The 25,149-nt window shown below is 37.4% G+C and overlaps 17 protein-coding genes across 17 annotated transcripts; 7 read left to right on the top strand and 10 right to left on the bottom strand. All coding sequences in view use genetic code 12, as the record gives it.

Annotated features, from left to right (window-relative positions):
- Positions 1-68: 68 nt before the first annotated feature.
- On the bottom strand, positions 69-665 carry EMP24 (Emp24p; the record flags this gene model as incomplete). The annotated part of the gene is made up of 1 exon (XM_036811948.1): positions 69-665. One exon carries the CDS (start codon positions 663-665, stop codon positions 69-71), a length of 597 nt encoding a protein of 198 aa, XP_036668334.1.
- Positions 666-910: 245 nt separating this feature from the next.
- ARO2 (bifunctional chorismate synthase/riboflavin reductase [NAD(P)H]) lies at positions 911-2,044 on the bottom strand (the record flags this gene model as incomplete). The annotated part of the gene is made up of 1 exon (XM_036811947.1): positions 911-2,044. One exon carries the CDS (start codon positions 2,042-2,044, stop codon positions 911-913), a length of 1,134 nt encoding a protein of 377 aa, XP_036668333.1.
- A 2,039-nt stretch (positions 2,045-4,083) lies between these two features.
- CPAR2_701840 (uncharacterized protein) lies at positions 4,084-5,031 on the bottom strand (the record flags this gene model as incomplete). Its single annotated transcript, XM_036811946.1, has 1 exon — positions 4,084-5,031. The coding sequence occupies one exon, from the start codon at positions 5,029-5,031 to the stop codon at positions 4,084-4,086; it is 948 nt and encodes a 315-aa protein (XP_036668332.1).
- A 1,644-nt stretch (positions 5,032-6,675) lies between these two features.
- On the top strand, positions 6,676-7,929 carry AAT21 (aspartate transaminase; the record flags this gene model as incomplete). The annotated part of the gene is made up of 1 exon (XM_036811944.1): positions 6,676-7,929. The coding sequence occupies one exon, from the start codon at positions 6,676-6,678 to the stop codon at positions 7,927-7,929; it is 1,254 nt and encodes a 417-aa protein (XP_036668331.1).
- A 402-nt stretch (positions 7,930-8,331) lies between these two features.
- On the bottom strand, positions 8,332-9,170 carry RPS27 (40S ribosomal protein eS27; the record flags this gene model as incomplete). Its single annotated transcript, XM_036811943.1, has 2 exons — positions 8,332-8,577; positions 9,168-9,170. 2 exons carry the CDS (start codon positions 9,168-9,170, stop codon positions 8,332-8,334), a joined length of 249 nt encoding a protein of 82 aa, XP_036668330.1.
- Positions 9,171-11,056: 1,886 nt separating this feature from the next.
- GLC7 (type 1 serine/threonine-protein phosphatase catalytic subunit) lies at positions 11,057-12,085 on the bottom strand (the record flags this gene model as incomplete). The annotated part of the gene is made up of 1 exon (XM_036811942.1): positions 11,057-12,085. The coding sequence occupies one exon, from the start codon at positions 12,083-12,085 to the stop codon at positions 11,057-11,059; it is 1,029 nt and encodes a 342-aa protein (XP_036668329.1).
- A 1,996-nt stretch (positions 12,086-14,081) lies between these two features.
- On the top strand, positions 14,082-14,747 carry CPAR2_701800 (uncharacterized protein; the record flags this gene model as incomplete). Its single annotated transcript, XM_036811941.1, has 1 exon — positions 14,082-14,747. The coding sequence occupies one exon, from the start codon at positions 14,082-14,084 to the stop codon at positions 14,745-14,747; it is 666 nt and encodes a 221-aa protein (XP_036668328.1).
- Positions 14,748-14,899: 152 nt separating this feature from the next.
- CPAR2_701790 (Signal recognition particle receptor subunit beta) lies at positions 14,900-15,913 on the bottom strand (the record flags this gene model as incomplete). Its single annotated transcript, XM_036811940.1, has 1 exon — positions 14,900-15,913. The coding sequence occupies one exon, from the start codon at positions 15,911-15,913 to the stop codon at positions 14,900-14,902; it is 1,014 nt and encodes a 337-aa protein (XP_036668327.1).
- Positions 15,914-16,129: 216 nt separating this feature from the next.
- On the top strand, positions 16,130-16,494 carry DAD4 (Dad4p; the record flags this gene model as incomplete). The annotated part of the gene is made up of 2 exons (XM_036811939.1): positions 16,130-16,189; positions 16,282-16,494. 2 exons carry the CDS (start codon positions 16,130-16,132, stop codon positions 16,492-16,494), a joined length of 273 nt encoding a protein of 90 aa, XP_036668326.1.
- A 338-nt stretch (positions 16,495-16,832) lies between these two features.
- On the bottom strand, positions 16,833-17,012 carry NOP10 (snoRNP complex protein; the record flags this gene model as incomplete). The annotated part of the gene is made up of 1 exon (XM_036811938.1): positions 16,833-17,012. The coding sequence occupies one exon, from the start codon at positions 17,010-17,012 to the stop codon at positions 16,833-16,835; it is 180 nt and encodes a 59-aa protein (XP_036668325.1).
- A 269-nt stretch (positions 17,013-17,281) lies between these two features.
- MRPL8 (mitochondrial 54S ribosomal protein bL17m) lies at positions 17,282-18,130 on the top strand (the record flags this gene model as incomplete). Its single annotated transcript, XM_036811937.1, has 1 exon — positions 17,282-18,130. The coding sequence occupies one exon, from the start codon at positions 17,282-17,284 to the stop codon at positions 18,128-18,130; it is 849 nt and encodes a 282-aa protein (XP_036668324.1).
- A 206-nt stretch (positions 18,131-18,336) lies between these two features.
- Positions 18,337-19,359, top strand: KSR1 (3-dehydrosphinganine reductase; the record flags this gene model as incomplete). The annotated part of the gene is made up of 1 exon (XM_036811936.1): positions 18,337-19,359. The coding sequence occupies one exon, from the start codon at positions 18,337-18,339 to the stop codon at positions 19,357-19,359; it is 1,023 nt and encodes a 340-aa protein (XP_036668323.1).
- Positions 19,360-19,449: 90 nt separating this feature from the next.
- On the bottom strand, positions 19,450-19,818 carry CPAR2_701740 (uncharacterized protein; the record flags this gene model as incomplete). Its single annotated transcript, XM_036811935.1, has 1 exon — positions 19,450-19,818. One exon carries the CDS (start codon positions 19,816-19,818, stop codon positions 19,450-19,452), a length of 369 nt encoding a protein of 122 aa, XP_036668322.1.
- Positions 19,819-20,047: 229 nt separating this feature from the next.
- On the bottom strand, positions 20,048-20,965 carry CPAR2_701730 (mitochondrial 54S ribosomal protein uL29m; the record flags this gene model as incomplete). The annotated part of the gene is made up of 1 exon (XM_036811933.1): positions 20,048-20,965. The coding sequence occupies one exon, from the start codon at positions 20,963-20,965 to the stop codon at positions 20,048-20,050; it is 918 nt and encodes a 305-aa protein (XP_036668321.1).
- Positions 20,966-21,207: 242 nt separating this feature from the next.
- SMX4 (U4/U6-U5 snRNP complex subunit) lies at positions 21,208-21,480 on the top strand (the record flags this gene model as incomplete). The annotated part of the gene is made up of 1 exon (XM_036811932.1): positions 21,208-21,480. The coding sequence occupies one exon, from the start codon at positions 21,208-21,210 to the stop codon at positions 21,478-21,480; it is 273 nt and encodes a 90-aa protein (XP_036668320.1).
- A 32-nt stretch (positions 21,481-21,512) lies between these two features.
- Positions 21,513-22,436, bottom strand: CPAR2_701710 (uncharacterized protein; the record flags this gene model as incomplete). Its single annotated transcript, XM_036811931.1, has 1 exon — positions 21,513-22,436. One exon carries the CDS (start codon positions 22,434-22,436, stop codon positions 21,513-21,515), a length of 924 nt encoding a protein of 307 aa, XP_036668319.1.
- Positions 22,437-22,565: 129 nt separating this feature from the next.
- CPAR2_701700 (uncharacterized protein) lies at positions 22,566-24,911 on the top strand (the record flags this gene model as incomplete). The annotated part of the gene is made up of 1 exon (XM_036811930.1): positions 22,566-24,911. One exon carries the CDS (start codon positions 22,566-22,568, stop codon positions 24,909-24,911), a length of 2,346 nt encoding a protein of 781 aa, XP_036668318.1.
- Positions 24,912-25,149: the final 238 nt, after the last annotated feature.

Genomic DNA, 25,149 nt, shown 5'->3' with positions numbered 1-25,149 from the left:
TGCGAGATCTACATTTGAACCTTGTCAAATTCGTTCTTGATTTTCACTCTTCTCTTCTGGTGTCATCTCTATACAACAGATTTCACCTCAAAGAATCTTCTCAAGTAATAAATTTGGAAAAGGGAATTAGCAGCAACAACAAAAATCTGGAAAACTGACCACCATTTAACTCTAGAGTTGGTAGATTCAGCAGTATTTCTATGGGTTCTTTCTCTAATCACCAAATACCCTTGTTCAGCTTTAACTTCATCCGTTAATGCACTCAATCTTTGAATAGCGTAATCCAAAGTATCAGCTTTAGGATCATTAGCATCAACATAAACAACCCCGTGGATATTAAAACTAACATCAATATCTGATCTGCCAGAATGCTCATTTGAAAAACAGTATTGGTATTTTCCCAGTTGCATAGCTTTAACTGATTCATCACCATGGTCGATGTTGGTACGTTTGACTAGGGTTTTTCCCTGGGGAGATGTGATGTAGAAATCAACCACATGTTGTTCGGGATTGGATGGGTTACGAGATCCAACTTGGAATGAAAGGGCCAATTCGTCATTTTGTTTCAAAGTTTCGAAAAAGCACTGCTTGCCATATGGTTGTAAAAGGACATTGTGAGCCAATATTGATGACATGAATAAGAAGATGGATAAGAGCAACTTCATGGTGAAGGAGATAGGGCTATTGAGTGGGAATAAGCTTTGCTTTCGGGATAGTTGTTTGTTGAATGAAAAAAAAAAAAAAAAAAAATCCAGTTCGTCGCTCAATACGTGTCGACTAGAATTTTGGCCAATACACGCGTGGAATAAAGAGAGTGTGATTACGGCGCAACACAACGTCCTATGATATTCTATTACAGTTCTTTTCAAATTATATACATCTCCAAATAGCCTTTTCTCTCCCCCTCTTCTTACTTCTTCAATAACCCAGCAGTGGCACTTCTTGCTTGTTGAATCATAAATTCATCACACAATACAAGAGCAGCCATCGCTTCAACAATAGGAACAGCTCTTGGAGTAACACTAGGATCATGTCTTCCCCTAGCTGCCAAAACACCATGCTTACCATCATAAGTTGCTGTCTCTTGCTCTTGACTGATTGTAGCTGCTGATTTGAATGCAACTGAGAAATAAATGTTTTCACCGTTGGAGATACCACCCTGAATACCACCGGAGTTGTTGGTCTTGGTTCTTAATCTATTGTTTTCCGCATCATGAATAAAAGGGTCATTATGTTTCGATCCAGGGATTTGTGTACCCAAGAATCCAGATCCAATTTCGAAACCTTTGGTGGCTGGTAAACTCAACATGGCATGGGCTAATTTAGCTTCCAATTTATCAAAACATGGTTCACCTAATCCAATTGGACAATTACGAATGACACAAGTGACAACACCACCAATGGAATCTTTGGCATCGCGGTATTTCTCAATAACTTTAACCATTTCATCTCGTACCCCATCATCAGGGCATCTTACTGGGCCAACATTATCAACTTGTTCCCTAGTGATTGTGTTTAAGATGTTCTGGAAAGTTGGATCTTGAGCATTTCTGTTCATGCTAACTTCACCAATAGATGAAACAAAAGCAACGATTTCAACATTGTTTACTTCGTATAAAATCTTTTCAGCAATGGCACCAGCGGCAACTCTTCCAATAGTCTCTCTAGCGGATGACCTACCTCCACCTGATCCTGATTTTAATCCATATTTCTGTATATATGTGTAATCAGCGTGACTTGGCCTTGGGTATAAATCAGTTTCACTATAATCACCAGGACGATGATCTTTGTTACGAACAATCATACCAATGGGACTACCCAAACTAACACCATTTTCAGTCCCACTCTGTATCTCAACTGCATCAGCCTCATTTCTTGGGGTTGATAATTTACTTTGTCCTGGTCTTCTTCTTGTCAATTGTGGTTGAATATCATCTTCAGTTAGTTTTAAACCTGGTGGGCAGCCATCAACTATACAGCCAACTGATTTACAGTGTGATTCCCCGTAAGTTGTAACTTTGAATAACGTTCCAAATGAAGACATGCTGAGGGAAAGTAACTAGCTTGAGATGAATTTTGATTGTACTTGGAACAGTTTTTCAAATTTTTTTTTTTCACATTTCTAAGTGGAGTCATTTTTAGTACAGAGAGAAAAATGAGTCAATCACTGGAGCAAGTTTATATTGACTTTCAATAGGATCCATATAAGCTGCTATATATACGTACTCCTCTTTACAGTAAGCTGATCAATGGTTTGGGACACATTTCTGCAGCACTTCGCAATTTATGTTACCCCACCCGACGCTACATCCAACGTGATATGAATCTTTGATTGGCACATTGGACCTATAATACTTGCTCCATGGTAATACTTGCATACACCCCGGACTGAATATTCTGTCCCGTTTCTGCATATCAGCCCAGTAGACTTGTTGTTGATACCATATTTGCGCCGGTCCTCTACCGCTAATCTCAGCAACAAATGATAATACCCGATCGTATCACGTTGTAGTCCGTTTCCGTCATCATCTGGCAAGTCTATACTCCTAATACCACCTTAAGTCACTTCACTGACAGCTTGTACCACCTCAAGCAACATAATTACCATCAATACTATCAACCCTTTGAAGTTGATTGCTTTATTTCTTCCATTGCTTGTTCCGTTCTTTTGTGACTGTCCATATCTTTCCTTATATCTACCACAAACATATATTGCTTTGATGATTGTTTCATTGTATACAGACGTAGTTAAATTTCCTTGTGGACCACAATCGAATTTGAGTTCTGGTATGTCTGTCATGATATCAAAAGTTGCTGGGGCCTTTTAGTTGAGGGACTTATTGTCTTGTCTCTGACGGTACAAGTTTCAGGGGAATACTTTACCCTTTTATAGTCTCATTAACACTGCACCATGGAACATCGCTTCCGCAGCACTGGTGTCGTTGGAAAAGGTCAATTTAGTGAAAACCAATTTGTGTATCATCGAATTACGATTATCGGATATCGATAAAGTATGAAAGGACGAATCATTCAATACGATGTCTGAATTTGTCAGTGTATAAAATCGCTGATTGGTTTTCAATATTGTAGCCACATGCATGAGCTAGAAATGGCTCTGAAAATGGACTAAAGAATATACAGGTGACCAAGAAAAAACAGGCGATGTTTGCAACGCCTCATGTGGTTCGTCGCCCAGGTTTTCTTCCATTGCTTCTCGTTGATATGGTCTTGCAGATATATTACTGCTGTAAAGTCACGTTCATTACAATGAAAACATCAAGATGGATACTTGGGCGATGCCGTTTCCAAAGCAGGTATCGCTGTCAGATAGCAATCTACATAGCAGTTTATCTCACCTATAATAACCAAGAACTGAGACGACATATGTCCTGTGGTGACGTAGATTCTTTGTTTCTTTTTTTTTTTTCTTTAATTTTAGGCAATACAGAGAACGGGGGACATGATTACTCTTTTTGGTTAGAAGTACGAAGTTGTTATTGCCTAAAGTTGGCCAATTCATCTCTATGTTATTATTAAATCTATGAACGTACTTAACCATAGTCGTGTAAACGTATAAAATATTCAAAATGTAGTTATGTACAAATTCGGTCTCATTTCCGCCGTATGAGCAACTTATACTTGCCAAACACATCAGTAATTGGTCTATAGCACAAAGGTTTGATTCTCGTAATTTTCGTATTTCTTTTGGCGAGGGCGAGGGGAATTCGCCAATTTGGTATAGTACTAAGCTGGTTATGCTGAGTATTGTAATTGTTCTTTCTATATCGTGCTACAAAGGCTACAGAATGTGTGGACGCCTTGCTCTAATACATGACAAAGTGTATTTATGTGTTTGAAAAGTTAAGGTGTTGGATCATTCCATGCATTCATTTGCCCTATAGTAGAACAATTGAGCTCTTTTGAGACTTTACACTACTTTAGTGAAATTAATGTTGATAATGGGCAGAATGAACCAATGAGTTAAACTCAATTCCATTGGAATCCCAATTTTCGGTCAAGCACGTAATGTTATTGTTATCTGATGGCTGCCATATATACGTACTCCTATTTACAGTAAGCTGATCAATGGTTTGGAACACATTTCTGCAGCACTTCGCAATTTATGTTACCCCACCCGACGCTACATCCAACGTGATATGAATCTTTGATTGGCACATTGGACCTATAATACTTGCTCCATGGTAATACTTGCATACATCCCGGACTGAATATTCTGTCCCGTTTCTGCATATCAGCCCAGTAGACTTGCTGTTGATACCATATTTGCGCTGGTCCACTTCCGCCATTCCAATTACATGTGAATGAAGAGTCCTTAGTGTATGACCTGGTCAATGTGAATGAGGTAGAAACTTGTAATTGCGCCAAAGTTACACCTCCTGTTACTGACCACCCATAAGTGAATGAGTATCCCAAATTGATGCTGCAACTACTGGGTCCTTTATCACAATAGTGGCAGCATGACACAGGGTACCAAGGAGACCACCAAGTACCTGATTGAGCTGTCTGCCACTCTCTCACTGTAGATACCTGTGGACCCATAATTTGGCACCTTTTTTCAATATTCGAACTATTACTATTGACTTCTTCAACTTGGGCCTGATCGGTATCTACTACTTCATAGTATCTCCCGGTATAGGTGTCGATTATTGCAGTAATGTTCTCTCCCGCTAATCTCAGTAAGAAATAATCATCAACAACGTCCGATTGTGTCACGTTGTAGACATTTCCGTCTACATCAGGCAAATCAATCAATTGAAGGCCAACATTATCCACGTCACTGATAGCTTGTACCACCTCAAGCAACATAATTACCATCAATACTATCAACCCTTTGAAGTTGATTGCTTTATTTCTTCCATTGCTTGTTCCGTTCTTTTGTGACTGTCCATATCTTTCCTTATATCTACCACAAACATATATTGCTTTGATGATTGTTTCATTGTATACAGACGTAGTTAAATTTCCTTGTGGACCACAATCGAATTTGAGTTCTGGTATATCTTCTGTCATGATATCAAAAGTTGCTGGGGCCTTTTAGTTGAGGGACTTATTGTCTTGTCTCTGACGGTACAGGTTTTAGGGGAATACTTTACCCTTTTATAGTCTCATTAACACTGCACCATGGAACATCGCTTCCGCAGCACTGGTGTCGTTAGAAAAGGTCAATTTAGTGAAAATCAATTTGTGCATCATCGGATATTGTAGAAAAATACGAGATGACGAATCCTTCACGAGAATTCGTGAACTTGTCAAAGATATATAAAAGCTAGTTGGCTTGTAAATAGTTATTGCGCTCTAGGCATGAACTATTTGGAGCAAAAAATGGCTGCGTTACACAGTGAAAAAAACGCCGTGTGAGGTACAGTACAAAAGATAATCGAGTAAAAAGTTTGCAAAACCTCATCGAGGATAGTCACAAATGTGACTATTGAGCTATGAACTGGTACGACTTGACTGAGTTAGAAGTGTGCTACATTGGGAGTTGTATGGGATCCCAAAAAGTATGATGACATGTGTTCCTACCTTTTCGTATTCAAAGTGGCCACAGTTTGGACTACTGATGGATTCAAAATTTTCGCTAGTATTGTTTCCAAAACAGATTTTGCAGTCGAGTGTTAAAGTAAAAACTAGTTCTGCATAACTTACAACACCATCATCATCAAAGTGTCGCTTGTGAGATTAACATTTTCTTTCTTTACTACAACGAATATAATTACTCAAATAAGTTTGTGATTTCTTTCGATGAATTTTTTGTTCCCGATTTAAAGCAAAAAATTTGTGAGGAGGTCGTAACGAGTGCCTTACTTAGGAGTAGAACTTACTCTTCTCAACCGCACCTGCCAAATTCCAACTTTTGAAAAAGTCCGATTTTTATTTTTTTAAACTCCGTAAGCCAAGAGTTCCTCCCTCAACATGGGACATTCGAAAGTAGATTTTCGAATCCTGTTCGCTCACACGGATCTAACTCTTCAATCCCAAGCCTTTTCTTCAATCCACATAAAACCATGCATCCACTCCTAATGATCATATGTTCTCACGCTTCAACAGGTGGGGTTAGTGATGATGGTTCATACATTGCCTCCATTGGTTCACCTTTATGATTTTATAAGCGCAGTAAAAGTTTTAACTGTTGTTTCTATCCCGAGATCAACCGCCTGTAACCATAAAAAAGTCACAAGAAGCGAAAAAGCCAAGCGCAGTATAATAAGCCGTCAGGCGACCATGTTTGACAGAAACATTCTACCGCCTGAACCATTCTGAGGAGTTACTATATATATTATCATCTCCTACTTGATCACGGTAATGCCATTCTTTTGGACCCTGAATCGTATATAAACTCATCATTAGGAGAAGTCACGTGTACACTCACTGTGTGTATTTTTTTATTTCATATTTTTACCCCTCATTTTGAGAGATTATTTTTGACACAAGGAATGCCTTTCGGATGGAAGGGAGAAAAGGATTATTTTAGCGCAAGCAGTTGACATCTGCACACGACTCTCCGCAAAATTCTTCCGAAAACAAAAATTCAACAAACTACTCACCCACAATTTCCCACTCAACAAAAGAGAATACAAAAAGAAGCTCTCTTTCCCCTCTACTCCTGTTCTTCTTTTCCATCAACTTTCAACACAACCAACTACTCTACCAGATATGTCTAAATTATTCACCAACGTTAAGGAATTACCACCAGATCCATTATTTGGATTAAAAGCAAGATACAATAAGGATTCACGTTCTGATAAAGTTGATTTAGGTATTGGTGCTTATCGTGACAACAATGGTAAACCATGGATCTTGCCCGCTGTCCGTCAAGCTGAACAAAAATTGATCAATTCACCCGAGTACAATCATGAATATTTATCGATTTCTGGGTTTGAGCCATTTTACACTGGTGCTGCTAAAGTATTATTGGGAGACAAATCCCCCGCTATTGAAGAAGGTAGAGTTGTTTCACAACAGAGTTTATCGGGAACTGGCGCTTTGCATTTAGCTGGGTTGTTTTTGAAGAAGTTTTATTCTGCAGGTCCCCATACGATTTACTTGTCACAACCAACTTGGGCTAATCATAAACAAGTGTTTGAGACATTGGGTTTAACGGTAAAGACGTATCCATATTGGGATAATGCCACCAAGTCATTGGATTTGAAGGGGTTTTTAAATACTATTAACCAAGCTGAACTGGGTTCAATTTTCCTTTTGCATGCATGTGCTCATAACCCAACTGGGTTAGACCCCAATTATGAACAATGGAATCAAATTTTAGCGGCATTGGAAGCCAAAAAACATTTGATTATTTTTGATTCAGCTTATCAAGGCTTTGCTTCTGGTGATTTGGAAAAAGATGCTTATCCAATTCGTAAAGCCATTAATGATTCAGTTGTTAAATCTACTCCCATCATCATTTGTCAATCATTTGCTAAAAATGTCGGTATGTATGGTGAAAGAGTTGGTGCTATTCACGTGGTATTACCCACTAAAGATGATGCTTTTGGCAGAGCCATTAAATCACAATTGAATTTAATTATCCGTTGTGAGATTTCCAATCCACCTGCTTATGGATCCAAGATTGTTTCCACTATACTTAATGACAAGGAATTGTATTCACAATGGAGAAAAGATTTGGTGACAATGTCATCAAGAATCATCAAGATGAGAAATGCCTTGCGGGCAAAATTGGAAAAATTGGGTACTCCAGGAACATGGAATCATATAACTGATCAAACTGGTATGTTTTCATTTACCGGATTAACTCCTGAACAAGTTGAACGGTTGGAAAAGAAGCATGGTGTGTATTTGGTTTCTAGTGGAAGAGCATCAGTTGCTGGTTTGAATGATGGAAATGTTGATAAAGTAGCCAATGCAATTGATGAAGTTGTGAGAAACTCCAAAAGTTCAAAGCTTTAGGATGCTGACTGTCTTCAAGTTTTTTTATATAGTTGATAATACAGTTTTTTATACAGGTGAGAGGTTAGTTTTTCAATTTTGCAAGCTTACTGAAAGCAGACACATTTAAAAGAGAAGTTTTGTAAAGATTACATTTTCCCATTTTTATTTTTTTAACCTTATTATGTTTGTTTTTTATTTCGTTTAGTATACACATCTAAAACACATATACTTTTGCAAAAATAATTATGATACATGTAAAAATGATAAAACCAACTTCCGTTTGATGAACCATGGTAAACTAGTCATTTCTTAGTTCCCAGCGCACTCTATCAACACCAAAATCACACCTTCACGCCTTCACGCCTTCACGCCTTCGTGCCTTCGCGCCTTCACACCTTCACGTCTTCACACCTAACTTCTTTACTTTCTTCTAAAGGAACAACCTTCGGTCAACTTGGCCTTACCACCAGTTGGAGTACACAACACAGTAGAACATGAATCACAAGTGACGGCAGTTTGAGCATGGCTGAAAACAGTAGTAATGTTTAAACATCCTTGGCATTTGACATCCATGAAAAAAGATCTTGGTTGTTGAACCAACAATTTCAACTTGTGTTGTTTGGCTTCGGTGGCTGGGGATGGGTGCAATAAATCTTGAACTAAAACCTAGAGAAATAAAGGAGTTAGTATATGTGGTTTGGTTATTGTGTGTCGTGAGCGAAGGAGATGTGGCAATGGGTAAGATGATTGAGGAGGGGGGGGCGAGGTGGGAGATTGAAGGAGTGAAGTGGAAGGCGATGAAAAAGACCTGATTAGATCTCAATTTGCGGTTTGGTGGTCTATGATTTCCAATTTCATTGTGATGCTCACTCGAGTCTCCCCAACTTGGTTTTTTTTCTCCTATTGAATGCTTTTGAAAAAGACGACTTGGGTATCCCTTCGTGTATCATAAACTGTTCCACTTAAGAAAAAGATCTCAATATATGCATAAGTAGTCAAGTTTCCCCCCCCCCCTCCTCCATTCCAAACAGGAGTGGCAATCATTCATTCATTCAAAGCCGTGTTCCCAACTAGTCTTTATGGAAATGATCCTCTTCATGTAAACGCTATCCCTTTCAAATTTTTCATAATTCCCCCGTTTGGTAACTTGCTCAATCTTTCCTTCTCTCAATCTCAGTTTCGACTCAATCAATGCATTATCCCTCGCTTAGACATATTTATCTCCTTCCTTGATTCGATGGGCTTATGAAACATACCATTATGTATCCTGTTGTTTATTCAAATAAGCTAATGTGTATAGGACTAACTCTGTTCTTTGAAAAAAAAAAATTTTGAAGGAAAAATTTCTCCTCAGTTTGAAGTTTTCACTTTCTGTCTCTATGCTTGTGGTTACACAAAAACGAATAGTAATCTTATGTATTGGACTGTAGTAGTTATAGCACTAGGGTTACAGCCCTGGTTGGTTTTGCAACCAAAAAATGAATATAGCCACAAGACGACTAGAGGGAGAGAAACCACATCATCGAACTACAAAACCTTACCCTACCATTGCTTGCGTACAACACATAATGTTATACAGATACCCATAGTACATTACTAAGCTGAGCATTAGTAAAGATTAATCCCAATCTCACGGTTCTACTTCTAGTTCTATGTTTATTTCTATTCGTCCCCTCCCCCCCCCCCTCGCAACTAAGCTTTACAAAACTGTCTTTTTCCAACTATGTCTACAAATCTCAGTAATTGTAAAAACAGCACAAATAAGTTCGTATATATTGATAAACAACTGAGTTGTCACTAAAGTCTCAAGAATCTGGTACCTTTAGCAAATACTGTACAAAATACTAAACTATGGAAAAACATAATAATAATGAATCGATATAATATAACATAAAACCACCAGTCAACAACAGTCAACAACAGTCAACAACAATCAATAACAATCAACAACTCCAGTCCTCTTCTTCTTCCATATTCTTCCTTTTCTCTTCTCGCACAAACACGCAATTTTCTAAATATACAAAAACTTACTACCCAAAATCACTAACTGGTAAATATACAAACCAACAACACCAACAAAATCATCACCAACACCAACACCAATCCTCAATTCCAAAAATAAAACTTATATACAAATCCTCTTTTCCTTATTTCACCAACTAAACGACAAACGCACGCATCACTCACATAATCACTCTCTAAAAAAGCTCTAAATACTCGAAAAATCAAGGAAAAAAAAAAAAACCTATATAAACAAACTCAATCTGAAAGAAAGGAGGGGAACAACGTTAACCTAACCCACTCCCTATTCATTCTAAAGTTTGTCTACGTCGTAACTTTATCTTTCATCTATAACATCTATCAAGTATCAGCCCTTCACCCATCGTCAACAACAGAATGAGAAAAAGTAAAAGCAACAATGTGTGTGTGTGTGTGTGTGTGTGTGTGAATAAGTGCGTGTGTGTATGTGTGTATGTGCATAAAAGGAAATTGGAAATTTGTTAATAATACAAGGCCATTTTTAGGAAAAATGAAACAAAAAAAGGAAAATCTGTTGGATAAAATTGGGACATCACATCATCAGAAGTAGTAGTGGTAGTAGTAGATAGTTGGTTGTAAACTTGATCAATAGAAACAGTATGTCATTCTCTAGAAAGCACCTGCTCTTTATAATGTCAATCAAAAGCAAATGGTAATTTTTAAGTTGTGCAATAACTCTTTGTTTGTATATATATATGTGTGTGTGCATGTGTGCATGTGTGCATGTGTGTGTGTGTGTGTGTGTGTGTGTGTGTGTGTGTGTATGCAACTAGTGTACATGATGCAATTGGTGCATTTCAAATCATTTTGAATGAATGGACGAACAATGAAAATAAGGGGGTATGTTCTGTATGCATACTTGTATATGTATTTGTGTGTGACGAGTTAATTCTCTTAGCAACTATTGTAATTGTTATGGTTGTTGCAGGTGTTGCTGTGTTGCTGTGTTGCTGTGTTGCTGTGTTGTGGGGTTGTTGCAGGTGTTGTGGTTGTTGGTGTGGTGGTTATGATACAAAAAAAAAAAAAAATTAAACAAAATTGGATAAAAAGAAAACAAAGGCGTTATTGATGGCACAATCGGGGGGTTATGCATTCAATTACCCTCTTATTTGGTTGGCTTCTTTGGTTTCTTGGTATTGGGGTTTGGTCTATTACCACCAGCACCACCAGCACCACCAGCGCCACCGCCAATTGAAGATCCAGCCGAGGAAGGATACCTTGGTTTTTTATCAGCTGGTTTTAAAATTTGAAATGAACACAATAATGATTCATCAACCGACATCATTGCACCAGCATTATCAAACTCACCACAATAATTGGGAGCTGAAAATAATGTAACCAATTGACGTTTACTGAAAAATTCATATCCATCTTCAACAACTTGATGAGCACGACAAATTAAATCCATATCATGTTTTTGTAAAAAACGCGAAACAACATCAGGGCCAAAAGTAAAAGAAACACCACGATCATTTTCTGACCAACCAGTAATGTCCTTATCAGGATCCGACCACAACAAGTCACACAATAATCCAACATCAGGAATATCAGTTGGACGCATAACTCTTCTAATTTGTTCCATTGAATTCAAATCGGGTGATAATCCACCATGCATGGTGAATATTTTTTCATCAATAATGGCAGCAATTGGTAAACAATTGAAGCAATCAGTAAAAGTTTTCCAAAGTTTTATATTATATCTTCGTTTACATTCATCGTAAAACCCATAAATACGATTAATTGATGCACATTCATGATTACCTCTCAAGATAAAGAAATTCTCAGGGTATTTAATCTTGTAAGCCAACAAAAGACAAATGGTTTCCAAACTTTGTTTACCTCTATCAACGTAATCACCAAGAAACAAATAGTTGGCTTCAGGTGGGAATCCACCATATTCAAACAATCTCAACAAGTCGTAATATTGTCCATGAATATCACCACAAATCTTGATGGGTGCTTCCAATTCCAACAAGATTGGTTGTTGAATGAAAATTTCTCTAGCTTTGGTACAAAGATAACGAATCTCGTGTTCCGCAAGAGTAACTTGTTTGCCTGGACGTGATCCTCTAACTTCTAGTAATCTATCAACTATGGAGTCGATATCGGCTTCTTGATGGTCTGCTGTTGACATTGTGGAGAAGGAGCTATATGTGTATGTGTGTTGTAAAAAGTTTTTTGGTTTTTTTTTTTCTTCTGATTTGATGTTGTTGTGGTTTTTTGATCAGTAAACTCTTCTTGAAAAGTAACAGTAGTGAGTAGTATTAGTAGTAGTAGTAGTAGTAGTAGTAGTAGTAGTAGTAGTAGTAGTAGTAAAGTACTAGACGTATGCTACGACAAAGTATATATAGGTGGTTGAGGTTGAGGTTGCGGTTGGTCTGCTATGTAAAGCTGAAGGTGTAATAAAATGTAGAAGAATAGGGGGGGGGGGGGTGTGTGAAATAGTGAAGGATTTTTCTTTTGCTTTTCTTCCTTTCATTTTTTTTTCTGTTGGTTTCTGTTGGTTTGCTGTCGTTTTTGTCGTTTTTGTCGTTTGTGGTGTAATGTCGTGATGTCGTGATGTCGTAATGTCGTGTAATATTGTTCTATTTTAATCCTAGTTCCACTTTTTGTCTTGATTAGGCAAAAAAAACAAATTGAAACTGTGCAAAAGTGTAAAAAGTGTGTACCAAAAAATGTCGTATACTACAAAACAAACAAGAACAACAGACAGCACACCACCTTATACCCTATACCCTATACCCTATATTCTATATTCTATACCCTATATAAAGTAGAAGGTGTGCATCTCTTATAGTTTTGAGTGAAGTTTGACAGGTGGTAGTATATGGTAGTATATGGTAGTATATGGTAGTATATGGTAGTATATGTGTCGTTGTTACATTTAAAACACAACAAAACACACTTTTGAAGTACAAATGATATTAGCAAAGCTTCTTCTTCTTCTTATTCTTCTTCTTATTCTTATTTTTAATCTTACTCTATTATACCAATGTGTGTTTTCTAAAACACATTTCATCAAACAGATGTTGTATAGCTTAGTGTTAAAGATGAGGGGAGAGTAATAATAATAGTAGTAGTAGTAGTAGTAGTAATAAGTAATAGACATAGAGACCTATTGGCTATTACGACATTTTATTTAGAAAGAAAAAGAAAAAATAAAAATCAACTGATGAAACAACGACATTGCCTTCCTTACACTCAACACAATTCACACAACTCACACACATTCACACATTCACACATACACACACGTGTTTTTTTTTTTTTTTTTCTTTTCTCTCAAGAGCATCTTATTTGGTACTTTGTCTACTAATTGGTCTTTCTGTCTTCCTGTCTTCCTGACTTCTCTTCTCATAGTGCAGTTTCTAATTATTCACTGACTCAATTTCATTCTCTAGGTCTTTCCACTACCTCCTCCTCCTTTTCCTCCTCCGAAGCACGGGTTTCGAGAGAAAAAAAAAAAAGTACCAAACTTGTTGTTTTTGTGTTAGTTATCTACGACATTTATTTTTTTATTTTTTTATTTTTTCTTTTTTTCTTTTATTTATTTTTTTCTTTTACAATATTTTGAATGACGCAATTTCATAAATGACTCACATTTACACGACACTGAACTGTAACCTATCATCATCATCATGTGACTCTTCTCTCTCTCTCTCTCTCTCTCTCTCTCTCTCTCTCTCTGTATTGAAAGAAATCAAAGCTTTTAACATTTAGCCAAGGTATTGAGAGGCGTACTCCTGGGAAAAAAGGTTTTAGTGTCGATGGGAGTTTTTTCCTCAAAAGTTGGCGCTTTTCTAGCAACATTCGACTTAAATGTGCTGGTTTTTACATGGAGGGCAAACACTTTCCGAGACAAAGACTCATCAACCACTTGCAATCAGCTAAAGCTTCTCATCAATTGTAATCACTACATTTTCTTCCATTGATAAAGACTGTTGGATATCAACAGTCACGTGCACCATTTCTCGCTTTCTCTCTCTCTCTCTCTCTCTGTCTCTCTCTTATCACCAAAAATAACAGATATTTTCAAATAGAATCACATTGCAATTTTAGATCTAGATCTAGATCACCCACCCTGTACACACACACACACACACACACACACACACACACACACACTTGCCATGAGCAAAACACGACAACCACAACAGCAGCCACCCCCTCCATTCCCCAACAAGTACAATGCTCGTTTAGTAGCCCAACACGATGCCAAACCATGCACCATATGTTTCAAACCAGCAACAACTGTACTTCTTGCTGAAAATCAAGCCGATTTCTTCTACACTTGTGTCCAACATCTCACGGATGAACAATTTGCATCACCTATTAAGTCTGAAGAATATGTCGGGCTCCAACAACAAGTTGATGACTTGCTGCGACAAGTTGATAAATTAAAAATCGATGCTGATGCTGCAAAACCATATTTATGGGGAATAAGCACCTATTGGTCCAAAGATACCACCACTTCTACTTCGAAAGAGAAGGAGAGGGAGAAAAATAAGGATAAAGATAAGCACGATACTAAGGAAAAAGACTCAAATTCAGATTCACAACGTAGTAATCAACAAACGACTAACAATTATGAATCATTACGCAAACAATTACAATCAACACAACAAGAATTGCAAACAAACCAAACGAAATTAACCAACTTCAAATTCAAGCAATATATTCTAAATCATCAAGTTTATGCCAATCGGTTAAAACGACATCAACAAAAGAAATACAATAAACAACGAACTGAACTTATTCACCAACCGGGGTTTTTCCCACAATTACCCAAATCATAACGTAAATTGAGTTTTATACAAAGTTAGTTACAATGTATATATACACAAGACACACACACACACTAACACACACTAACACACGCACAAAGTATATGCATAAACTCTCTCCCTTTCTTCGTTTCTCCGTTTTTCTGTTTCTCTTCATCCTCATTTCATGTGTTTACTACTTTTTCATCAAACCAACATTCCCATTTATCAATCTTGTTCTTCAACACACTACCACTCATGAAATCCATATTACCTTCCAACTTATCAAATGTGAAATGTCCTTGTTCAGATCCAATTATACTGAGCCAAAACTCACGTAAGTTTTCCCTGTACCCAGCATCTCCACCACTACCACTACCACCACCGCCACCACTACCACCACCATCATTTCGATTTCCACTACTCTCGGCACTTTCATCAACTTCGTCAACTAAATCAATGCCCGATGTCTTGTCAACATTGTTGATTTCATTATGAATCAATTTATCAATTTCCAGCTCCAAAATACTTTGAATCTTGTGTATTGGTAACGAATCAAATAAATCACCCTTGTTGATGGCAAATAAAAAATCAATCCCATTGTGTTTGCGTTCAGTAATGGCTAACAAATTGTACAAAAACTTGGTAATCTTCTCCACTTCACCAGAAACAGAGGCAGTGGAGGCAGTGGAGGCAGTGGAGGCAGTGGAGCTCTTAGAGCCACTTGAGCTATTTGATTTGGCCGCCCAATTGGTACTACTTGAATCAATGACAACGATAATACCCTTTATATTTGATAATGTGATATCATTCTTGATCAATTTAGTAAACAAGTTCCAATACTTCAAGTGTCCCGGATAATCAACCAATTGGAAACTTTTACCAATACTGGGGGTGGCTATAGGTAATTTGATTTCACCAAAATTGGGTTCAATCGAGGAAACTGTAGTTGTAATCTTCTTTTCACTCTTCTTCTCATCATCATCATCTTGTGTGGTATTACTGTTATTGATTAAACGGTAAAATAAGGCGGTTTTGCCACTATTGTTGGCTCCACATATGATAAAACTTGGCTTGTAGTAAGGCGATTTATTGCTAATTTTTATAGTCTTTAATCCACCTGATTGTAAGAAAAACTGTACAAGTAGAATAATGAATCCAATTAATATGGATAGTAATATTATAAGCACCTTATCCATGGTAATATCAATTAATCTTCTTGGTGAAACTGGATGAAACGCCTGATGATGTTAATTGATGATGATTGATGATGAAAAAAATGGAAAATCAAAATTGTTTGAAAAAGCCACACGCGGTAAATACTCACTTTCAAGAAAATGTAAACAACCACCACCATCATCACCACCACCACCAATACACACACATACACACATATACATCTATACCCAGTCACAATGGAGAATCCACATGAGCAAACACACAACATGCTTCTAGCAAGAATAATAACCAACATGGTACGTCATATCACCCATCTCACAAAACTCACAAAGAAGAAACATCCGACTCATTTTGTTATGAATACTAACACCACTTTTTTCCCCTTTAGGAGAATTTAAATGAATCAGTAGCTGAAATGAAAAGACTCCTAGGTGATGCAAACAAGAATAACTTGCCTACGGAAGTATTGGCCAAGATGTGGGAGAGTTATATCAGAAATGCCGAGTATCACTTACAAGCAACGGGACAAATGGAAACCACACTGGCAGAAAAAGATGATGAAGAAGAGCAGTGGGAGGAAAATGAGCAAGAACTTGAATAGTGAGTAAATATAAAGCGAGGGGGGGGGGGGGGGGTGTGGTTGTCAAAAGTTGATTGTACTGCCACCTGGTGTGGCTAGCATCAATTCACGATCAAGAGAATGCAATTCTCAGAGTAGCCATCAATAAGTGCAAGAGTGAGAAAACTGGTACAGAATGTGCTTTAGGAAACCCCAAAATATCGAAGGGTAAGATCGCGACTCACATATGCTTGGCTGCTACAGACTCAACCCTGAAAATATCTAATATACATTCAACAAAACATCCTATAAAAATCGAACCCCCAACTCTCCTAGTTTCTTCTCAAACAAGACCCTACTCTGTTTTCTGTGTCCGGGGTTTAGTTCTGCGTTGGCAACAACCCAAATCTCTTTTTCAATGTAACTCTTTGTCTTGAATATTTATCATCAGGACTAAATCTAGCGGGATGGGCTGAATCGGTGATTTGACCGGATTCGGTGATTTTCTTTAAAGTGTAGATTCTCTTGCCATCGGCATCTAAAGTGTACATCAAATGCATGTCTGTTATTAAGTTGTCTGGGAATTTGGTTTCTTGATGGTCTTGTGATGGGAATGATGGTGATGATGATGATGAGGAAGGATTATAAATTTTTCATTTAAACAAATTTGTTCAATGTCATAATCAAATGTCGTGCGATAGTATTCTACGACATTATCTGAAAATGAAAAAATAAAAAAAAAAAAAATTTCAAACTTTTATGGCCTTGGTTTCGATACCCATTGACCACAAGTCAAAGCTCTCCCGTTCCCCTTGTCCCCACCACCACGATGGTTACGATAAACCACTTCAACAAGGATGTTGCTACTCACAAAAAGATGATCTATAAGAACCTATGTGCCAATGTCATACGTAATGAAAACATAGTAACCACACAAGCAAAAGCCAGACAAGCACAACCTCATATTGAACGATTTTTGAGCAAAGCACTCGCTGAAAGTAAAGCCATCGCCAAAACCACAACCGCAACCACAACCGCCACCGACACCAACAACAATAACTCTTTAATATCTGCAGACAAGCTCAATAAGATCAAAGCATTTGATTATTTACAACCACCAGATAAGCAAGATGTAGGCTTGAAAATAATTCGTGAATTAACTAATCGGTACCAAGACAGGGACCATGGTTTTACCAGAATAATCAAATTAGAACCGAGATTGGGTGAAGATAAAGCACCAATGTGCGTATTGGAACTAGTTGACTCGAAATACGAAATTAAATTGTGGTTTACTGCCAAGGCGGTTGCTAAATTGGAATTGCAAAATATTCCCTTGGACGATATAACTGAATTGAATGTGAGGAAATTGACTAGTGGTAGACCGGATGGAGAACAAGTGTTTAGGAATGCTGTTGAAACTTGTAAACGGGAGTTTTTCAAACATGGAGTTGAAAAAGAGGCAGCAGCGGGAAAAGAGAAAGGTGCCACTGCGGGTACTACAGTTGATGAAAAATTGAAAAAACTGTTGGAGAGTTTGCCAAATATGGAAAGACACGTTGGGGAATTGAAAGGGAAATTGTTGGTTTCTAAAAAATACAAGACTAAACCAAGAAGGACAAATGCAACAACTCCCAAGGAATCAGTGGTGCCTCCATCGCCATTTTTAAAATCAGCATAGATTTTGTATACGAAATTGTACATAGTTAAAAACAGTCTCATTTAGTCTTTAGTTGAAATGAGGAGAGTGAAAAATTTTGACTAAAGTCACACGGTGTGTAAACATGCGCGTCAAAATTATCAAAACAAAAACAAGATCTTCTCGAGGATTATAATTTTCCTCCCCTTCCCCTTCCCCTTCCCCTTCCCCTCTATCTCTCCAAAACAATGTGGTTCTCCAAATCCAATTTCCCCGTTGATGGCAAAACGGCAATAATAGTAGGGGCATCCCAAGGCATTGGTGCTGACATCGCCACAAAACTTTACCATAAAAACTGCTCGGTGATTCTTGTTGCTCGAACACAATCAAAATTAGACCAACAAGTTAAACGGATCCTCGATATGCCTAAACAACTGTACCCAGGCAAGAACCACACCGCCAAGATTGCGTGTTATTCATGTGATGCTTCCAATTATGATGATTTTGTCAATTTATGGAAACAAATTACTGCCCATGGATATGACCCCACGATTATCTTTTGTTGTGCTGGATCTAGTGTGCCCAAATTGTTTAATGATTTGACTTCACGAGATCTTGATGCTGGGATTGATATCAATTATCGGACTGCATTGAATGTGATTCATAGTGGGTTTAAGCATTTACTCGCCATAAACAGTGGTGACTCGTCTTCATCAACATCTCCATCTTCATCTCCACCTTCATCTTCATCATCATCGTCTTCACCAATTCCACCCCATGAATGGCCTCAAAGACATATTATAATATTCAGTTCAGTAGTTTCATTCTTCCCATTCGTCGGCTACTCCCAATACGCACCAATGAAAGCGGCATTGGAATCATTATCAGTCATTTTACGACAAGAATTGAAGCCATACAATTATCGAGTCTCGTGTGTGTTTCCAGGCAATTTCCAAAGTGAAGGATTTGATGAAGAACAAAAGACTAAACCACAATTGACAAGAACAATTGAAGGTCCCAGTGTCCCCATCCCTAGTAGTGTTTGTGCCGATATGGTATTTGATCAGTTGTCCAAAGGGTATGATACTATAACTACTGATTTTATTGGATGGGTGCTTGGATGTAGTACATTGGGTATATTGCCTCGTCAATGGGGGGTTTTCCAAGTCATTGTTAGTTTTATTCTTCTGATTTTTGCTCCAGTGATTAATTGGAGTATAGCTAGAGAGATTAAAAAGCATTTCAGTGAAGAAGCAAGGAAAATAGATTAATGTGGGATCTACATACACAGTAAACACGATATATGCATGTATAAATTGTAACCCTTTTTATGAACATTGTGATTAATTGTATCTCCCTGTTTACTTCTTATTCACCAACAGTTCGGCAATCTTGTCTGTTAATTTATTAGCTTCACTATCCAATTTAACTCCCAACTTGTACCAATTTATACCATATATCCAATTAACCATCTTGATAATCTCGTCATTCCATATGTCTTTACAAGTTTCCCCAAAACTGACTCTTTGCTTCAAAGTAATGTGGTTATTGGGCAAAGCAGTGTTTCTATACTCAGAGTCAGTCAAGATTCGATTATTGATGATGTTGTTGGATTGTTGTAAATGTTGCGAGATAAATTGTTGGTTGTGGTGGAATGTTTGGGCTGTATAGTATGTCAATGCTGATGTTAATAATACCCCACCGAGGAACCCATGTATTCTACCTCCCATTGTGTTGTTGTTGTTGTTGTTGTTGTTGTAGGAAGAGCTGATTGACAGTTTATGCTAGAAATTTTCTTGTATTAACTCCAATTGGTGCGCAAACAAAATCAACGCCCAAAAGGCTACAACCAACAAAGCTCACTCAAGATGGAGGAAACAAGAACAATAGCAAATGAAGCTACATATCAGCCAACGCTCTTTCGAGTACGACTACCAGTCTATTTACAAGATGTCTTCTCTATACAGTTTCCACTTCCTCTTCGACTCCATTCCCAAGATGTTTACCGATGGCATTATTCAAAAATGGAATCACTTCAATCTTGTCCAATTTACGCGATTGTCCTGATTCTCTCAATTGCTTCACTTGGTCAATAGCCTCTTCAACATCATACAAAAAGAATGGCAACTCTTCCATTATTCCATTCAATGGTAAATCCAACTCAACTCCTTCTGGATGGTGTTGTTCCAAATACCTATTTAGTTTCACTTTACTGGTATAAGTTATCCCCTTGACGAAATTAGGGTCAATATCCTCATGCAATGTATCTAAACTCAATGTTGGTTCAATACCGAAAAATGCATACTGTAATCGTAATAATTTAGCATCCATATCGTCAATATCACGTTCATCACAACTAATATACCTCTCTTCAAACTCATCAAGATATTTTTGTTGTTCAGCATTGATTTCGGGACTAGCTTGAGCCCTTTCAAATGCAATGTGTCTCTCCAACAACACCTGTTTTATCCTCTTTTGTGTCTTGATAAGTTTATTATCAAGCATATTAAATTGTCTAAAATCACCCATTCCCAAACTTTCACCCAATCTTACTTCTCTAGCCAACACATTACGTTCTTTTAAAGTGAGATACCACAATGTATGTAAATCCTCAAATGACTTGCGACGTAATTCAGCACTAGTCCATTCTCTTGAATCCAAGTCTAATTCCTCGGATTCACGTATGGCACTTTTGGTTTTGTTTCCAAGCGGGAAAAATTGCCATAATGGATGGTCAGGCGATACTTCAAAGTTTTTCACAGTGGGTGGGATGGGGGCACGAAGTTTGATTGTTTTTAAATCAGTGAATTTTAGCGGTTTGGCTCTGGCTAGTATCGTTGCATTACTCAGAAATGCTCGTATGGGAGTAAAGGACATTGCTCCTGCGGTGGGAAGTCTCTAAACTAAAGTGAAGAATATTTTGAAGTGAATAATCAGCTTTCAGCTTTGAGAAAAGGATTTGAAATTTTTTTTTTATTTTTTTTTTTTTTTTTCTTTTTCAGCGTCTCTCTGGCCAAAGGATTCAAAGACTGAACAGACAAACGCCAGAAGCACAACCCATCACCTGTATTGAGTAAAGCACATACGCACACCCATCATCACCAACCCAATACATACCCATGTCATCAGTACAAACAGAACATAAACAACAACAAGAGCCCCTTGACTTGATACGATTTCAACTTGATGAATACGTTATTGTCAAATTAAGAGGCGCTCGTGAATTTAAAGGTAAATTACAAGGTTATGATAGTCATTGTAATTTGGTATTGAGTGATGCTACAGAAACGATATTCTCAGATAAGGATGGCGTTGAACCAATAATAAAAAGGACAGAGATGGTGTTTGTTAGAGGAGATTCTGTAATATTAATAAGTCCCGTTATAGAATAAGTTTTTAATGATACACATTTGTAAAACGAGTCCTACTCTTCAGCCATCTCAACATCCTCTTCTTCATTGCCGTCACCATTTACAATATGTTTGATTTTCATCATCTTTTCTGCATTCTTGCTCCAACTATGTTTAGTAGACTCACCTTCATCTTTCAATGTTTGAATTTGTTCCACTGTTTTGGCAATCATATCATCATATTCATCCAATGTCTTGGTATTTGATATATCAAACAATGTAGATCTCGAAAGTTTATAAAGCACATGCGACTCATCATACTCATCGAATATCCTATTATTTCTCAAAAATTCATCAATGTGTCCATTATGTTCACCAGCATCATTCAACACATGTCTGATTTGTAATCGTAAATCATCTTTACTAAACGCCAATGATTGGTAATCTATCTGCATGGAATCTTTCTCCTTTTGTTCCTCGCTTCGTTCGCCTTTTAGTGATTTGATTATTGACGAATGGATTAATCTAGCGGAAGATTTCTCGATATTGCTGTTGAAACTATTCACAAGCTTGGATATTTTGTCTAAAAGGGGTTTTTCAATTTTCTGAATTTTGGTTATCCTTTTTTGAAGTTCTTCATTCTGAGCTGTAATCTGTTCCAATTCGTGTTTAATTCCAGTGAGTATATCCGGCTTCCTGTTTTGCTCAATTCGAAGGAGGTTGATTAGTTCATCAATGTGTGTCTTGTATGTTAGTTCAACTTTATGCAACTCAACTTCTAATTGATGTAGTTTGAACCGAGCCATGTGTGGTTTACTCACCACGGCAGACGAATCCTCCTCTTCTTTAATTGGTTCCTCAACTTGTTTCGTTATTGATGTATACAACATGAGCAAATCTTGTCGAAGCTTCAAGTACGACGAAAATATGGGATCGTAATATTTGACATGGTTCGTAGCAACATCGTCTATAAACACCAACTGTCTCGGTGTGGTCATTATTTATAGGTAAATAGTGGATGAAATGTAGTTATTTTATCTCGTGGAGTTTTTCGATGATTGGTAAACTTTTTCTGTTTTGTTCAACATTGCATTGAGTGGGAGGATTGTACGTAACACGGAATGATTATGGCTTCATTGGACCCACAACAGGATGCTCAGCTATACATATCTACAGTGAAACTGTTTGTATCTTCCACTGGAACCCAATTGGCTGATCAAATAAAGCTAGTCAAAGTAGCAACTTCCAATAGCAAGCCATACTACAATACAGCACACAATCTTTTGAATGTGTTGCTAGTAAATACATATCCCGGGACTGTTCCTTATTCATCCATATACAACATTGCAGAGAAGATATTGGATGAGCCTGAAGCTGCTGACGATGTGTTTGTGGAGGGTACCTTGGATATACCGAATGAAACATCCCTTATAGCTACAGCAAATGATTTACTACATGATATCAATTCAACAGCTCAGTTTCTAAAATTTAGCCACACCAGCTCTTTATCGAAAACTGAAAACTTGCTTCGCTTTTTACAAGCAAAGACTTTACATCTAAGTCAGTTCCACCAATCGGTTGAGGAAATAGATAGTCTTTTTGAAAATGTCCATTTTGATGAGTTTCGTCAATGGTACAAGGGAGTGCTAAGACCCTACAGCTACTATTGGATCCACTATGGAATGGTTTATCAATCCAATTATTCATCACTTCGAGAATACCTTTTAGCAAGAGATTTGAAAACCAAGTTTGATATTTTTATTGCTCCACTTAGCTCCAATGAAATAAGAGGTATTGAATCTTGGATCAAGTCGACAATATTACCACTCTTGGATTACCATGGTTACAATTTAGCCATTTTGCTGAATTGGATGTTTCATGAAAATCACAAGGGTACAGTTTTTAGAAAGTATGAACTTTGGCATGGGGCTATAAAATTGATAGCTGATAAGGTGGATGCTTCCAAGTTGGATGATATTACCAAAGAGTACCTTGCATCGTGCTACTATTACGCACTCAATGATGAGTCGTCAACTGTTTCCTCCATCGAGTTGACGAAAATCTATGACATAATTATTGAAACGTTGTCGTATTTCCCAAAACAAGATTCCCCACCACCACCACCACCAACGCTTCACCTCGATGAGCTCCCCCATTTTGAAAGCTTTGACACGTTTCTACAGGATATCAATCCCCTCTCGCCATTGTTTGACCCAAATCAAACACAGTTTTTGATACAAGCATTGAAAATATGCCAGAGATTGTATCCTTTAAACAAACTTACTTTAAAAAAGTACCTTGAGTACAAGCTCAAGATTGGTACAGTAGACTTACAAAAGGAGGTTGCAATCATCACATCTAACATATCTAGTTCGAATTGGGAGCAATTGATTCAACTAGTGCGTGCGTTCGAGGATGAGTTTATAACCTCAGATCAGAAATCAGCGATTGATTCAGTCCTTTTGGAAAGATTATTGGCGACAAATTTGTATCAAGTTGTTGACGCTCTTTATGATGATGGATACTTTCAACTAACAAATCAAGACATTTACGATTTGGTTGTGGAGACATTGTGGGAGAGATTAAATCAAGCGACAAATTTTAATGAAAACATTGGATCGTTACATCATGCTAAACAAGTTTTCCAGTTTCTTGAAAGATTGTCACGTTCTGATGGATTGAATGAAAGAAGTCACAAGGATATTGTCCGTTACAAGCATCTATTTCGAGCTATGCTTTTGATCAAAAACTTTAAATTGGTTTACGATAGAAAAACCCCCTTCACTCCAAAGGATTTACTACAATTTTCAGCCGATGATAATCAAGGATATGAGCAAAAATGTATTCAGTTGGCAATGATGATTCTCGAACATAACCCCAAGTCATACCTTGCATTTGAAAAATTGTTTCGTATTCTCAACGACTTGATGTTATATTTTGATGAAGATGGTGAGCTGGAACAATCGGACACTAATGGATGTTTCGATAGATTGAAGAGCGCATGTATTGAGAGTGCTCTCATCGACAACAATTTCTCATATGCATACAAACAAAGTATGGAATTGATTGATCATTTCGCCAAGTCTTCTAGTATTGATGGTTTTTGGCTCACTTTTTACCAAGTAGGGAAATATGTCTCACCAAATTGGATAGATGAGGATTCTGAATCTAATCGCTTAGAAATAATGATCAAACAAAGGGAACTATTGTCACAGACTTTGCAAAAGATAGACTGTGATGGGCATGTGAAGGTGATTTTGGACCAGTGGAATAGACTTAATGAGAAGATTGAGCATGACTATCAAAGTATTGATCAACTTAAATTTGCAGGTTTTGAAACCAAGAGTGATGCAAAAGGACCCGAACTTAGTCAAGTTGAATTAAATATGGCTAGACTTCCGGACAAGGCTGGTGAAAAAATTTCCAACTTGTTTGTTTCGGGATTAGGTTGGGCAATAGGTGCAAATAAGTAAGCAATTAAAGGGGAAAGGAAATGATCGTTTCTGTATTGATTTGTATGAATGACATTTGGTAGGATAACTGCTCCCACAATCTCTTTGTAGTGTGCAACTTTAGCTTTAAGTATACGACTAATATCTCTTAACCCTATTTCACGTTTCACTAAACTATTTAATTGTTCATCTCTAAATTCTAAATATTCTTTGGTAGTTATAATTTTCTTTGTTGAATATGTCAAACTCCCTCTTGTCT

This window comes from Candida parapsilosis, contig 006110, assembly GCF_000182765.1.
Source record: "Candida parapsilosis strain CDC317 annotated contig 006110".
Lineage (NCBI taxonomy): Eukaryota > Fungi > Ascomycota > Pichiomycetes > Serinales > Debaryomycetaceae > Lodderomyces > Lodderomyces parapsilosis.
This window is presented reverse-complemented; position numbering and strand designations above follow the sequence as displayed.